Below are 16735 nucleotides of genomic sequence, written 5' to 3'. Positions count from 1 at the left end.
CATCACAGACGCCTGGGTTTAACGCATTTGACCCATTTCCATCTTCTGCTGTCACCATTAAGCTCACACTGCCACGCCTCCCGCTGGTGGGGGACTCTCTGTCCCAGCTCCAGACTTCTTTGGATATGACTGACCCTAGTCACCTCTTGGTGCCTCCTTAGAGGCTGGTGCGACTCTAGGCTGCGTGCTTCCCAAGGCCATCTCTTCTCCCATGCTGGGTGAGAGAGGATCTAGTTGAAGAGTTGTCCCTAACCAGCATCTCTGGCAGGGAGGAGAGGGGAGATGGGGAGGAGGAAATCTCTACTCTGTGAGCACGAACTCAGTTCTTTAGGACTGAGCTGAGTTGAGTAGGGCATTATTCACCTAGGGTGGAACTGGAGGAGTCTCCCCCAGAAAGAAGGCCAAAGCTGAGGAAGGCAGGGTGGAGGTTGGGGACTCATGCTCCCTGGGTATTCTGGGAAGAACTACTAGAACTTTACAGGGGCCTTGGTTGCAGGAGACCCCTTGTGGGCAGTCACGGACTTGGCTTCTCAAGGGGGCCTCCCTATTCCAGGCTTAGCTAGGCAGAAATAAGGCTACTCACAGAAGACGAGACCTGGTCAAAAGGCACTATAGGACAGCTCCTTGAGGAGGGTTAGAAGAACAGTTCCCACAGGTCTGTTTCTCTCTGGCTCGGCCTTTACCCAGACAGGGTAGACTAGACTCCTTAACACCTTAGCAACTTCACTGAGTTTAGAAACAGTTTTGAGGTGGTTCCCAGGGCTCCGTCTACTTGGGATGTACCCAGGCGACTGCTGGCAGGTAGAGCAATGGTTCTGTGGCAAATACCAGAAGTGAAGCGTCCTTCTGCTGGTGCTGAAGGCAGAGCTGGCCCTCTCGCCTTGTCTCTGAGCCAGGCTTCTCTGCCTGGTCTCGCTCTCCATCGCCTAGTTGTGTTCTGAGTGGCAGGGCTCCGTGGGTGTTCTGAGGTGTTGCCTAGCTCTCCCCTGAGCCAGCTGCTCCACGCTCTTTGCAAAATGGCTGTCCCAGGATGAAAATATCCTGCCACATTATCCCAGGAAGCTGCTCCCAGGAAACTTTGATGAGCCGTTTTGAGGTACCTGTTACTACAGTCTATCCCATCCCAACCTGTAGTGGCTTGAAAGAATGATTTATTATTTAAGGTAGTTCTGTGGTCTGACCAGGGCTGGAGGGGAAGTCTACTGCTCCATGAGTGTCTTCAAGGCTTGTGAGTGGCTGCCTTCTGCTGGGAGGTCATCAGAGGTTGAGATATTTAACCTGTCCTCTCTAGGGCCTCTTTCTTCATTCAGGGGGTCTAAGCAAAGGTCCTTGGCCATAGCACCTGAACACTGTAGGGACTCCTAAGCAGGCAAACCCTAATTTGTAAGTGTGTCTAAGACCTAATGCTTGGGTTAGGCATGGTGGCACACGCCTTTAATCCCGGTAGTCAGGAGGCAGAGGCAGCAGAACTGTAAGTTTGAGGCCAGTTTGGTCTACATAGCAAGTTCCAGTCCAGTTAGAGATACACAGTGAGACCCCATCACAAAAAATATACAATAAAAAACCTCAAACCCAAGCAAAACACAAGAAACCACTCAAAAAAAATCTAATGCTTATTAGTATTCTGTTGCCAAAGTAAGTCACATGACCAGCTTGAGCGTCCAGGAGGCACAGACACCAAAAGAAGGTCCGTTGGCCACCAGTTTAGTCATGTACACAACACCCTCCACTTCAGAGCGGAGTCAGGGAGAACCAACCTTCTTGGCACGTCTTTAAGCCACAGAGTCAGAGCTAGTGGGTGAGGGCTACAGGTAGGTGGGTGAGAACGATGACGAGAGCTGCCCAATAGGGAAGCATCTGCTTTGTGAGGGAGTGAGCTTCCCATCCTGCTGAGTGTTCAAAGACTACCTCTTCTAGGCAGGGCGTCAACCCCACCAATCAGGAAGTTGAGGCAGGAGGATTGTTGAGTTCAAGATTAGTTTGGGCTATTACATAGCAAGACTCTGTCTCAAGAAATAAAATGAAATATGAATAGATCGTCTCACTCCTTGGAAGAAATTCTCTTTTATTTGTTTTAAAGACCACCTCTTGAGGGTGCAGAGGATTCTCACTTGCAAAGGGAGCTGAACTAAATAATGGATAAGCTTCCTTTCAACTCTAAGTCTATTTTAAGCCTCCCTGGCAGGCCAAGAATATTTGTCTCACAGATAACCGATTCACATGTTAGACCACTTGCCAGGGGCTGAGCATAGGGATTTTAGTCTTCCAGGTGGAAAATATCTCAGAGGGGAAGATTTAGGGTCTTAGTTAACTTCCTTGGGTTGGGAGCCAGTTTTGAGTTCAGCTCAGAGGAGATGATACAGGGTGTAGATGTTAGGATGTGGGAGTCCTGGGCCATCTTGGGCTATATCTTCCATATCTCTATTGTAGAGACTCCAGGCAATAATGCCCCAACCCCTTCCTGGCCATCTGTGACCTTTTGTTTCCCTCCTGATCCGTTGTGGTAGTTTGACTAGTAATTGGCCCCCATAAGCTCATAGAGAGCGGCACTCTTAGAAGGTGTGGCCTTGTTGGAGTAGGTGTGGTCTTGTTGGGGGAAGTGTGTCACCATGAAAGCGGGCTTTGAGATCTCATATATGCTCAAGTCATGTCCAGTATCTCAGACCACTTCCTGTTGCCTACAGATCAAGATGTATTAACTCTCAGCTCCTTTTCCAGCACAATGTTTGTCTGCATGCCACCATGTCCCACCATGATGATAATGGACTGAACCTCAGAACTGTAAGTCACCCAATTAAATGTTTTCCTTTATAAAAGTTGTCATGGTCATGGTGTCTCTTCACAGCAATAGAAACCCTAAGCAAGCTAGGCAGTTGTGATGCATGCCTTTAACCCCAACATTCGAGAGGAAGAGATAGGTAGATCTCTGTGAGTTCGAGACCAGCCTGGTCTACAGAGCCAGTTCCAGGAGAGCCTGAGCTGTTAAACAGAAAAAACCCTGTCTCAACCCCCCCCCAAAAAGCCCTAACTATGACACCCATTGTCCCTGTGGTGACCCAAGACAAGACTCAGTCTTCTTTCCTTCCTTTCTTTTTTAACTTGATTCTTTGTGAATATCACATCTTGTACCCCAATCCCAACTCATCTCCTCATCCCTCTATATCCACCCTCTGCCCTTATAATCTCCCCTCCCCAGAAAACAAAAACTAAAAAGTAAAAATAAGAATTAAAATAGAAATCTCGCCATGGTAGCTGCAGTGTGACTTGGGGTGCCACACAGCACACCTTTTTGCCAAACAGCTTTACTTCATTGCAATGAAGACTCAGTTTTCCATCTCACCCCAACACCATTTCCTTTTAGCTGTTGGACAAGGTTGAAGTAAGAACTGAGTCACCCAAGGGGGCCAGTGTGTTAGTGCCATCAGGGGCCTTATCTTGAAGCGGCTGTGGGGACAGAGATAGCCATGATTAGTTAGTGCAAGAAATGGTGTATTTGGTTATGGAAAAGGCCATTCAATCGCTCTCTTTAGAACATCTGCTTTGCCCCGTAGGATCACCTCTTGTAGAGTCTTAGGGTGATCTCTGCTTCTCCTGCCACTCAGAGGGTGACTGGCTGAAATCACCTGCACTTGTATGATGGCGTTCTGTAGATTTCTGGTACTAAGGGGTTTGTCCTTTCTGCACTATAGAGAGTTAGTAATGATGATTATGGTAGTAGGCCTGTTTCCTAAGCACTGCCTAAGGCAGCATGGTGTTCAGTTTTGAGAAAGTCCTCCCGTGTGCTTTAGGGGGCAGATACTACTATTGCCCTATTTGGGAAATATAGAAAAGAAATCACTGAGAGTCAAAGCCCAATATTATAAAGTTGGTGGTTGACAAAGATGGGTTCTCCTTCCTGGAATGTCAGACACCAAGTCTGTGTGATGACACGAATAAGCTCATAGGGACACAGTGGTAAGTCTCATGTGCCCTGCGCATGTCCAGGACTTAGCCATGGTTGGAATGACTGAGGCTGTCCCAAGTGTCCTGGGGGGTGTTAAGCAGAAAGAGCTGCCCCTGGGCATTCTGGCTCCCTTTGCTGCATAGCAGCACCCCTCCCCCACTCAGAGGTACTGCCATCCGTGCCGGGTGGTTAAGAAAGAAACAAATCAACCTACGCCAGGAACTAGATGCTAAGAGGGACCAGTCTGTGGTGCCTGCCAGAATAACAGAGCTTCATGTCCCCATGTGTCATCACAGGAAGCAGGGGACCACGCAACCTGTGCCAAAGCAGCTGGGGCCAGTGTGCTGCCTCGTGAGGCAGGGATGCTGGTTACGGGGAGGGCCTGCAGGGACAGACTTGAAGGGAGCTCACTAAGAGGACACTCGTCTCCACTGACCCATCCTTGGGGATGCGTGGATGACGGAGAGGGCGGTCCGTGCTGTCTTAGTTGGCTTTGCTGTTCTTTTTATTTTCTGTTTTTCAGACAGGATCTTAGGTACCCCAAGCAAGCCTCGAACTCTCTGCATTGGAGAAGATAATTGTGACCTTCCCATTTTTTTCCCTCAACCTCCCAAGTGCTGGGTTTCTGGGCTTATGTAGTACTGGGGTCAACGCCTAGGTCTTATGGATACCAGGCTATAGTGCCATTTCATTTGTACTTGAATAAATAAAGCTTGCCTGAAGATCGGAAAAGTAAAATAGTCATGCTGGCCAGCCTTACAGATCAGGAGCAATGGCTCACACCTTTAATCCCAGAAGCCACACTAGCTTGCCAGAGAAACCAGATGGTAGTGGTGCATGCCCTTAATCCCAGAACTAGAGATGGGAGGAGACAACTCTCATTCTCAATCTGAGGTTTCCTGGAGGCAGGATCACCATTTTCAGACTGAGGTTGAGGTAAGAGCCAGTGACTGACTGCTTTGCTTTTCTGGTCTTCAGGTTGAGCCCCAATATTGTCTCTGAATTTTTATTAATTGTACTTCACCAGGCAAATGCTCTGCCAGCTGAGGTAGCCCTAGCTTTTCTTGCTTTGTTTTGTAGGCTTTTGCTTGCTTAGTTAAATGCCATGATGGTGAGTATAATTGCATACAGCTTACAGTGTATTAAATTTGGAGTCTTCCCTAAATGCCCATTGCCAAAGGCTGAGTCCCTAGCTTGGCACTGTGGGGAACTGGTGGACCTTTAGAGTAAGACTAGGAGGAGTGGTTAGGTTAGTGGGGCTATGTTCTCAAAGAGGACTGTGAGGCTCCACCCTCTCTGCTCTCTTTAGCCTGGCTGTCCCACCACACGCTCCCACCAAGAGGTGGAATGTCAGGATAGACTGACCATGGGCTGAGTCAAAATCAACCGGTTTACAGACTTACTGTCTCCGGTGTTTTGTTATAGTGATGGAAAACTGACTGACGCACCACCCTTGGGGTGTGGAGAAGAAGGCCTTCAAGATCAAAAGCAAGCACTCCCTATGTTGTGTCCCGTCTTCCTTTCCCCAGCCCTCCCCCCTCTTATTTCCCCTGTCTTTTCTCTGTTTGGAGAGAGTCTTCTGTTCCGTTCTGGGTTCCTACTACTTCTGAGAAGTCGTCAGTGAATTGTGGGGTGCCTGGGCATTGTATTGGCTGGTACTTGGATGAGGGGGCAAATTCAGTCCAGATTGGTGTTTGGGATGGGCAAGCCTTTGCTAGCTGTGGGTTGGGGGGTTGGAGCATAGGATGGTACAGCTGTAGAAGCCAGGCTTCATCTTAAGGATGCTCAGAGGAGAGGGAGATGGACAGTTGGTGTGTGTGTCTCCATAAAGTGTCCTTGTTCCCTCTCTACTCGGTGCTTTGATGAGTGGGGAGGAGAGCGAGCCCGACCTTCAGTTTCAGGGGTAACTCATTGTCTGTGCTTCCTAGAAGCCCCTCGCTACACATGTCCACACCCTGGTCAGGTCACTGGAGCCTGCAGTCCCCTTCTGCTAGTGTTAAGAATAGCCACATCACACAGGGAATTTCCAGACCAATTCAGAGACTGGCATCTCCCAGAAAGTCCTGCCTTGGTTGTGTGTATGTGATAGGGAAGAGAGCTAGGAAGTGGATAGAGAGAAATTGATGATGCAAGATCTGGAAGAGGGACGTTCTCACCATCGAGGAGGCTAGAATTCTGCAGGCTTCTCACCCACCTCAAAGACGGCTTCCTCTGAGGTACTGGGATCTTGACCCTCAGTCTTTGGGGTGGAGGAGAAGGATGAATGGCAGGCAGTTGCATGGTTAGGCCTGGCTAGATGAACTGTTGTGGTTTTTTTCTCTCTCCTGCCAATCAAATTGACTTATTGTTCAGGTTATCAGCGGTGATTACAGAGACCCTCAGACTTAATCACCAGCAGCTTTAATCAAGAGAGATGGTCTTAAGGACGCGCTGAGGATTGATTACAGCTTAATGGATTTATTAGGAGTTAAGTGGGCCAGCACGTAATTGGCTAAGCGAGGCAGCTTATTATAGAAAAGGAGCAAAAGCTAAATGCTAGGGAGAAAATGGGTCAGGGGGGTGCTGGGGAGACTCCAAGGAGAGCGGGGAAGAAGGTGGGACACGCAGTGAAAGGAGCAAGTGGATTTGTGTGATCCTGAGGAAGAAGCTTTGGGGGAGTCGTTTCCCAGCAAGACTTAGGAGCTAAACAGGGCAACCAGCTGCTTCAGGGTCCTCCTACCATGCCTTCATTTTGCCACGACGGACTTTAGGTTGTGCCTCCTCAAACTGTAAGCCAAATATGACCTGGAGTTGCTCATCAGGAATTTGATCCTAGCAATGAGAAGTGAGCAATCTGCTCCTCAAATACAGCACCTCTGTTCTGTCGGCTAACTCTGCCCAATTATCATTTGGGAGCTGTCTCTCCCATTCTCTGTCCTTACAGGTCAGGGGAGTCCTCCTCATCCACCCTCAGTCCTGGTGGGCATGTGGCCTAAGCCTCATCCGCTCCAGCCATACTCCTCACTCTTGGCTGAGTGCTCCTCCCAGTTGACATAGTTATAACGTCCTCTTTAGAGCTTGGGCCCTCTTTCTTCTGCTAAGAGGTGGACTGTCCTGTATTTAAGTCTGGGCAGGTGACCAAGTCCCTTACAGAGTGCTGCTGTGGAGGGATGTGACTTCCGGAGGAGAGGGTGCCATACTTCTTCTGGCTCTGCCGTCTGTATTCTCAGGAGGACTCCCCTCACAAGTTCCATATTTAACTGTAAAAAGTCCAGGTCATAGGGACACTGAGTGGAGGTGACCTGAAGGGCCACCCCAGAGGAGCCAGCTTTCAAGCTCTCTCACTGAGGTCACTGACCCGAGAATATTTTTAGAAGTGGATCTTGTGGTCCCAGCGGACACAGCCATCAGCCATCAGCCATGTGAGTCCAGCCACAGATCTGGACACAATGGCGGTGTGTGTGTGTGTGTGTGTGTGTGTGTGTGTGTGTGTGATGGAACTGCCTCTTCTGTGTTCTTACTTCAGAGTATGATCATTTAAAAATTAACCACGTCAAGCTGTTCCATTTGAGGGTCACTTGTTGCATAGTAGGAACAAATAGAACTTATATGATGTCCTATGCCTGCTTACAATGTCAGTGATTCCCAGACCACGGAATAAGTCCCAATCCTTCTGCTCTTCAGCCCTAACCAGCTTCCTGTCCACCTTAGCAGCTCTAGGCCCCCAGCTCTGCTCATGTCTGGATGCTCCCTGCTTCCCTCGGCTCCCAGGTGTTGGCACCCACAAGGCTGGCAGAGGAAACTGGGGACATGGAAATCTCTTCCCTCTCTGTTCCTTTTCCTCAGGACTAATAGTGATGAAAGGATCTAAAAGCAGTCCAGGTATTCTGTGAGGGAGCATTCGTAGATGGGAGGTGAGTTTCCGGATCTTTAGATGAAATAGCATGTACGCACGTGGGTTCTGGATTCACATTGGCATGGATGACTTTGCACAGTTTCTCAACCTCTTGATGGATGTATCACTTGCTTTACCTATATAACAGGGTGAGAGGAAATACTTCATAGAGGTAAGGCGAGCATTAAGTGTGGCTCAGAGTTGAGGATGGTGCCCACTGGAGGATGTTTTGACAAATGTTTAAAATAAAACACACACCTATCAGTAATTTCCTTTAGTCGTGAAATCTTGGCAGGTGTCACTTTCTGGGAGAGGCCTTAGTAATTGATAGCTCTCCTGCAGCTGACTACATGGGAAGGTCTCGGTCACAGCGCCTTCGACCTCTTCAGCACATCCCAGCCACTGTATTTGTCACTGGTTCTATGGTGCTGTCATTGTGATCACCACATCCTGCAGTTTTCCTAGGACACTTAAAAAATATGTATCTATTTAGGCGTGTGGTCTTGCTCAGGTTGGTCTTGAACTTGGTAGGAAAAGCACCTGCTGCCTCCATCTCTTAAGGGCTGGGCTTGCAGGCGTGAAGCGCCATGCCCGGTTAGAGGAGATTACTTCCGTCAATTCACGTATTCAATGTGTAGATGAAGAGTCTTATTAAGAAGACCAAATTCTACTCTGGTGGGCTTGGGCTCCGCCGAAGCCTTTTGTTTGGTCCCACTGGTGTATTATCAACACTAGGAGGCGCTGTCGTAGCACTGGTTTTTCACTACAGGTAATCAGTAATAACATCCCAGATGGCCCGCAACACTGGTCAGGGCATGGTTCCTCTTACCAGCTTCCTCTTGAGGGAGCATTCCTTTCCTTTTTTGAGTCTCTATGCGTGAGTCTGTATGTGAGACGTGTGCGTGTGTGTGTGTGTGTGTGTGTGTGTGTGTGTGTGTGTGTGTGTGTGGGCGCGTGAAGGGAACAGCTCTTGCAGACATGCATGGGTTTAGAAAGCTGCAAGCTACATTTCTTGCTTCCAGTCCTATCATCATCTGTGACTTGAAACACGTTGCTTTTTTCTCCGTGATTTGAAACACAGAATGAACTGAAGACTTCCTAGATTTCAGGCTCCACACGTCCCTCCTAGCCTCCATCTCTCTAGCATTAACACACATTCCAGAAGAGAGACTCAACCTAGAGGCTTTTCCAACTGGATCAGTCTAGTGTACGCCTAGCTCTTGGGGACCTTGAGTGAGGTTCTCAGTTCACCAGTGGTGGGAGGATGAGGCGTGTCCATTCCTCCAAGTACCTGGACCACCAGCATCCTTGTGCTCTCCTCCTACTTTCTTTGCTCGCCCAGGTCTCCATAGCTGGTGAATGATGGTCTTAGCGGAGAGGTGTGGAGGGGGTGGGGAAGGGGCCCAGAAGGGAGGGGCAAGGGAGCGCCGTCACCGATTGTCACGCTGCCCCTCCCTCCCTCCGCCCCGGGTGGGGGCGTGGAGCGCGGGAGGGCGGGCTTCTCCGCCAGCCTTGCAGCAGCACCGGGAGCGCACTGGCCTCCTGAGCAGGGCGCAGAGCGCGCAGTCCAGAGCCGGCAGCCGACCGTTGCCTGCCCTCGTGTCCTGGGCGGCTGTCGGGTTCTTGGAGAGCGCATCCAGCCATGGAGCCTTTGCACAAAGACTCCGAGACGGCGGCAGCAGCGGCGGCTGTGGCAGCGGCAGATCCCCGGGGGGCGTCCAGCGGGGTGGTCGTGCAGGTTCGCGAGAAGAAGGGCCCCCTGCGCGCCGCCATCCCCTGCATGCCCTTCCCGGTGGCTGTCATCTGTCTCTTCCTCAACACTTTCGTGCCGGGATTGGGTAAGAAGTGGAGGGTGGGAGGCAACTCTTTAACCCCTGCCGCTCCTACGACCTAGGCTGCTGGGGGAGTGGGCAGAGCAGGGTCTGAGCACTGGCTGAGACCCTTGGGTGTGCCCACCGGTCTCAGGCTGTGCTCCCACGATTGGTCTTCTGGCAGGTGGCAGAAGCCACTGGAGTGGGCATCCTAAAGGAGAGGTGCCACGTTTGGTCTCTGACTCGCAAGCGAGGTGGCCAGGGCAGAGAAAAGCTAAAAACTTGGCCGAGAGTCTTGGAGCCCCAGGGAGGGACCCGACGGCTCCAGGCTAGGCTACCTTTCTTAGCGAGAGGAATCTTCCCTACCAAGCGCATCTTTCTTTGATTCCCACTACTTCGGAAAGAGAGGAAGCAGAACAGGAGGAACTCGTGGATGTGGTGATAGTGGTGGTGGTGGTGGTGGGTTCGACCAAGCTCGAGGGAGTCTGAGAAGTTGATTGGTCTGGGGGAAGGGATACACACAGATTTAGGAGACACATTGTACCCGATCATACTTTTACAGGGTGCGGAGCCTGTGTGTATGTGTGTGTGTGTGGGGGGGGGGGGGATGACTTTAGCCAGAGTCTCTTTTCCTGGTGCCTGCATTTTTACCAGAACCCCAGCTGTACACCGTAGGAAGGGAAGGATGATTTTATTTAGTTTACACGCATGTGGATTTGGACTGCATGGGGCCAGAAGTGAGCCCGTTAGAAAGCGGAGAGCGCTCCCCAATAAGTCTCTGTCGGGCTCTGGCTGTTTGGGCACACCCTAGTGGCACTGCTGTCCCAAAATAGTGCCTAAGGGTGAGCAGAGGTGGAGAACGAGAGCTTTTCCCGTCTCCTCTCTCCAGCCCCCAATCGCCATTGCCCGCCCCTCCCCCACCTCCAACTTGCTTGCTTGCCACCAGCGGACCCTGCACGCTCAGGAGGCGTCCTCCTCAGCAGCGTGCTGGGCTGGCAAAGCAGGCATCCCATGCATTCTCCAGAGAGCCTGCCTCTGAGAGCTAGTTGCCTTCACAGGGCTGCAAGTTCCCAAAAGCAGAGGTCAGATAGAAGTGTCTTTCTGCTTCGCTCTGGCCTTTCTCACGACCTTGCTCCTAGCGGGCTCAGCAGGGACCCCTTCTGTGATGATTTTGAAGGCCACACCCACTCAACCGAACCTGTTGGTCCTGCCTCATCAGTTAAGTCTTTCTGTCCCTGAGGGATGCTGTAGCTAGGAGTCCTATGTGAGTAGAAAGTCAGAGCCTTCAGCTGGGCTTCCCCCTTGAAAGATGCCTTTAGCTGCCTGCCCCACATTTGATGTGATCAGGCCAACTCTAAATGTTACTGCCGTAAGCCACGTTGGTGTTAATTTCCATGATTTAGAAAGGTCCACCTACTGGAGTAAAGAGAGACCTCTTGCCTGTCTCCCCCCAGGACACCAAGGTCACAAGGCAAGGTGCGTCTTGATAGAATTTTTTTTCTAAGCGGTGAAATGGACATATTGTAGGCTTTTGAGAAAACAAACGCTATGGAATCAGGGGAGCAGGGCTGCACTGGGTGCCACTGGGGAGGGGACCAGGCTTGTGGGAACCCCGCATTGGGAGTTAGCAGGGGTCTACCTGCTCGTAATGCACCAGTGCATGCCCTTCTGGGTGCAGAGCACTAGGTGTCTTTCCACCCCAAGTCCTGCTGCTCTGATAGCATCCACTCCACTCACCTCTAAAACCTTACCCCAGGGATCTGGCTTTCTCTCCTTCACAGTTCCTCTGTAAGGTCAGAATCGAGGAATTTACACACACACAGCTTTCTAAGAAACTTGGATACAAAGAAATGAGCAAATGACGCAAGAAATAACAGGTGGAATGTGGTATATAGACTTGCATTTTCAGCATGTTAATCCAGGCATTTTTTTTCATATTTGCCTCAGTTGCCACTCCATAGTTTTCTGGGCATGCAGGCCTTGGCACCTATCCACAAGGAATGGGAGATCCCAGGCCCTTGGGAGGTAGGGCTTCTCATCTGTAAGTTTGGGATGTCTGGTTCTCTAGGAGACTGGATTGATGAAATGTGAGAGGTTAAAACCAAAGGCTTACTATAAATAAAAACCAAAGCCTTACTATATATAAAGACCAAACCAAACCAAAAAACACTCTAGACATGGTGGGACCATGTGTCCGGCTCTTTCTTTCTCTCTCTACTTCTTTTTTTTTTTTTCGGATAAGGTCTTGCCATATATTCCTGGCTGTCCTAGTATTTGTTAGGCAACACAATTGGTCATAAACTCAGAGCAATCCCCCTGCCTCAGATTTCCATGCACATTGCCTCGCTCTCCTTTGCCCCTGTTTGTCTCATCTCTGGGTGGGGTAGCTGGTACAGTGACAGCTCTGTTTCTGAGCATCTTTCATCTTTCTGCTTCCCTCTGCACCTGCCCCGTGTCCTAAACCACAGACCACAGACCTTGAAAGCATTCCCCACCCCTGGCCTTCCTGCTACCTCTACTGCCCTGGTTGGGGAGTGGTTTGGATGATCTCAGTTCTTGGAAGTCCTCCTCTTGGCTCAGGTCTTCTTCTGCTAATCCTCCTGACTTGTTCAAAACTCCAGAGACAACTGAACATTTAGACTGCTTCTTCTACTCTTCGATGAAGAGTGGCATCTTCTAATCCACCCACCCATTCATCGGGCCAAGATAGGCATCACCATATGTCAGGCACCGGCGTGTAAGGATGGATAAAGCAGCCAAGGCCAGTGCTTGTGCAGGAGAATTCATATTAACTTCAAATTTGCTCAGAGAGCAGCAGAAACAGAGTTTCAGCCCCATGTCCTTCTTCCTAGGGGTGGGGCGGGGCTGTTGGAGGATGCTTTCAAGAGAAGCGGTTGTAGGGAGACTCATCCTGTGGCCCCCACAGTCTTTCCTTATAGCACCCACTCTCTAGAAACTGCTCAGGCCACTGACTTAAAGTAAGATTCTCTTTCTTCTGGGAAATTTCCTTCTTTTCCCTTTCTTTCCTTTTTTGCAGTGGAGGGGAGCTGGCATTGGCTGAATGAAAACTACCCACCACCCCACGTGGCTGGTTATTCAGGCCCATCAGTCTATGAGACCTACCTTGGAGGAGCCGTATCCTTTAAAGCCTCCAGGCTCCTCTCCATCCATGCATGCAGTGGTGGTCCTTGGATAGTGAGGTCGAGCAGTAAGAGTGATGCTCCCTGCCCGGGGCATGCCTGGGAAGGAGAGATGGTTTATAATCCCTTTCCACTGTCACCGTGAAAATGTCTATTCATTTATTTCTGTGGTGTTGGGGATCAAATCCAGGGCTCTGCACATGCTAGACAATTACTCTACCGGTGAGCTGCACTTCCAGGTTGAAAAATCATTTTGTCAAATGGGGATGAGATGGTGAGGAGAGGCATCTTCATCCCAATCCAGATAAAGTCCTGATAAAGGCAACTGCCAAGTCCTTCATGTTTCAAGAACGAAGATACATGTGTGTGCTTGTGTGCATGTGTGTGTGTGTGTGTGTATAAAATGGAAGTTAGTTGTTGTGCCCTAAAATGGTCTGAAAGTGTGTCTGTTGATGAAAGGAATCATTATGATGCCATATTTAAAAATTATTACCTGCGGAGATTTGGTGAGATATAACTGTTGGTGACTCAGAGACACAGAGCAGGTAACAGGAAGGCCTCGTCCGCTGACCATTAACTTCTCCATCAGACCTAATGTTGGCCGTCAATTACTGCTGACTGCCACATAAACATTTATGCTTCCCCTAACTCACTGCTTGTCCTCTGACAGCACAGAGATCTTCCTTCCAGCAGGGATGCCTCAGACACACTCAGCTTCTAGTTCTTTCCTTTAGCCCAAGGCTCAAATTAATAACCAATCAGCCCCTACCTTGCAATATCTTTTGTGTTGATGACTTTCTGTTACTAGTTTGACAGTTTTATATGTGTTCATCCAAAAAAGCTGCAAATCCCTTGAAAGTAGCAACTATTTAAAATTTTCTCCTAGAGCTCAGAAGCTATAAATGGACACATACTGACAACATTATACGCTTGGAATAGACATTAGAGAGCCCCTGGTCCAGCACCTTTATTTAATACATATATTAAATAGGCCTGGGGAATGTGAAAACCAGGGGTGTTTATCTCCTAAGGGAGTTACTTGAAAATGTTTCTTCAGCAGAGTAAGGGAGTGTCTGAAAGACCATGAACTCCAGGAAATAATGGGTCCTGCTAAGACAGGGGAAGAGGCCCACCTCTCCCATGGGCACTGGGCTAGCGTTAAGCATGGCTGAAAATCTGTTAGGCTCACAATTGGTTTTAATGATAAGGAAGCTGGCTGCCTGACAGCTGGAGAAGAAAGAGAGCATCAGAAGAAGGCAGCCGAGGCAGAGAGAAGGCAAGGGAAGGCAGAAGCTGAGGCCAAAGAAGGGTAAAAGACTCCAAAGGGCCAGAGAAGAGACTGTTGTAAAGTCTTTAGGGCCAAAGGTCTTGCACCCTGAGCCAAGAGCTCTGACGCTGGCTGGTGTGGGAGGTCCTTCTGTCTATGTGTTGCTTTTATTGGTTAATGAATAAAGAAACTGGCTTGGCCTATAGCAAGGTAGAAGGAAAGAGGATTCAGGGAGAAGCCATGGAGCTGCCACCAGAGACAGATGCTAAAACTTTACCCAGTAAGCCACTGCCACGTGGCCAGACAAAGATTAATGGAGATGGATTAAGTTAATATGTAAGAGTCAGCCAATAAGAAGCTAGAGCTAATGGGCCAAGCAGGGTTTTAAATAATACAGTTTCTGTGTGATTATTTCGGTTCTGGGCGGCCAGGACAAACAAGCAGCTCCCTGCAACAGCTGGCTGGTGTTAAAGGATAATTAATACCAACTTTATAGGTCTAAAACAGCAGCAGCAACAGAACGGTAACACCATCCAGGGCTGAGGAATCCCAAATCCCTAGGCCTCTACAAGGGACTGCAACACTTGTGGGCTGAGGATCTTGGTACTGGAGGCCTGAAGGGAAACTCTAATGGAAAGAAAGATGCTCTCTGTGGTTTCCTGCTGCTGAATGCTGAGCAGGAAAGAAAAGCTGCCAGCAGCCAGGGTTGAAGAACTTCTCTCTGCCTACTCACGGTTTCTACCTGCGTAGAGCAAAAATCCCATCCAGCTGACTGGTAGTGCTGCTTAGGCCAGCCAGGAAAAGCAGTCAAGAGATGAAATTTACTCAGCAGCGTAGAAGACAGCCAGACTTCATAAGAGTAGGAGGGGCAGAGGACCCAATTCAAGAGCTCTCTGAGGAAGACACAAAACCAGGACATTCCGCACAGTAGAGAGTATTACTGGGAAAGCACAAGAAATTAAGATTTTAATGGGAAAAAAGAATGCAAACAAGAAAAGCAGAAGGTAATTAGTGGGCTCAGCTTGGTGGTTTATACCTTCAATCCCTGGCCTCAGGAGGCTGGTGCAGGAGAATTCCAGATTTAAGCCTGAGCCATATTAACAAATAAGACTCTATATAAAGACAGAAAGGAAGGAAGGAAAGAAGGAAGGGAGGGAGGGAGGAAGGAAGAGAAAAAAGAGAAGGCAGTTAGTAACTGTAGTAAATGAAACCGCCATGCAAAAGCACTAAGATCCAAGTGTGAAGCTGCCCAATGAGATCAGAAGTCAACAGACTTCAAAAGCAAGAGGAGGAGGAGATAACAATGGCTGGGAAAGAACTTATGGGATGTGTCACGTAAGGCTTGCTTCTCCTACAACAAAGAGAAAAACAAGGCAGCCAGAAACTCCATGATAACAAAGCAAACACGGTTTCATGAGTGGCACACTGGAGCCTAAACACGAGGCCATTTAAAGTGTGGCCCCACTGTGAGTAACGTAAGTGACAGGATGTAAAAAAAAGGATGGGAAGTCTGTGTGGTGTGTGTTCTTGATGCAGTGGTACGGGGCCTGGGCTCTCTGGCTCTGCAGGGGGAGTGTTTGCTTAGTAACAACGACGGAAACGCTACCCTGTGGGTTTCACCTTCTAAAATCAACAAAACAACGCAGACCACTTAAGAATCGCCATGGAGGAGCAGATCAAGTCTTCCAACCTTTACAATATAAAGTGGAAAACAGCCCAGAGAAGGCAGAAAACACAAGAGGAAATAAGCAGAATGATGAGGGACAAACCCGTTGTTCCCAATTCTTCTTTACCCTTCGTGAAGGAGGGACACACTCTCACCTGATGCCATATGGCTTATCCACCTCTCATGGAGGAGACTACTCTCTCCTCTGCCCTTTGGCATCAGACTTGGCATGTGATTGATGATCTGTTCATGGTGAGCAGGTCCTGGAAGAGGTGCTGTGAGGCTCCGCCCTCTCTCAGTGGCAGAGCCTGAATTCCAGCACATCAAAAGCAGGGTATGACATGCCCTGTGAGCCCTAAGATGGAATTGCTAAGATTTTGTTGCCAGTTTTCTTTGCTATTGTCCTGGAGCATGCAGCAAAGCCAACTGGCCGGTCGAGGTGTTCATACCCTGATTACATAAGGTGGGGAGAGAAGAGGTGCTTGTTATCGTGATAGATTGAGGGTACCAGGGTGACCAATAGATAAACTGTGTTAGTAGCATGTTAGGATAATGGAGCAATCGTGGCATATGGGGATGAAGTCAGAACAAGAGTGAAGGGAACGAGGATTGATGTTCCAAGCTGATTTTGCTATTTCATAGCAGAAAGCCAATGAGTCATTGGCATCTAAAGGTGATAAATCAAGAAACTGCGATATACACGTGCTTTTTGAAGGTTAGGAGAGTGAAGAATTGGCATCGTTTTTTTTTTTTTTTCTGTCTGGTGGTTCATCTTAGCAGCATATATACATGCAGAAACTGTCTCATCTTTAAAATAAAGACCTCTCTCTCTCTCTCTTTCTCTCCCATCTATCTCTTTCTCTCTCCCTCTCTCTCTCTCTTTTCTTCAAGACGGAGTTTCTCTGTGTACTTTTGGCTGTCCTGGAACTCGTTCTGTAGACCAGGCTGTCCTCGAACTCACAGAGAGAGCCAGGATTAAAGGTGTGTGCCATCACACCCACCTCTAAAGACAGCCTTTCTTGATCAAGCCTCTG

The 16735-nt window shown here is 49.1% G+C and overlaps 1 protein-coding gene across 1 annotated transcript in view; it reads left to right on the top strand.

The window, feature by feature from the left end:
- The first annotated feature begins 9274 nt into the window (after positions 1-9274).
- Positions 9275-16735, top strand: part of Stum (stum, mechanosensory transduction mediator homolog) — a 48095-nt gene continuing 40634 nt past the window's right edge. The window contains exon 1 of the mRNA XM_075989316.1: positions 9275-9655. Within this exon, the coding sequence (XP_075845431.1) occupies positions 9460-9655 (196 nt within the window). The 5' untranslated portion in view covers positions 9275-9459. The remainder of the gene's footprint in view (positions 9656-16735) is intronic.

This window comes from Microtus pennsylvanicus, chromosome 10, assembly GCF_037038515.1.
Source record: "Microtus pennsylvanicus isolate mMicPen1 chromosome 10, mMicPen1.hap1, whole genome shotgun sequence".
Classification (NCBI taxonomy): Eukaryota; Metazoa; Chordata; class Mammalia; order Rodentia; family Cricetidae; genus Microtus; species Microtus pennsylvanicus.
The sequence above is the reverse complement of the archived record's forward strand: the minus strand, read 5'-3'. Positions and strand labels throughout refer to the sequence as shown.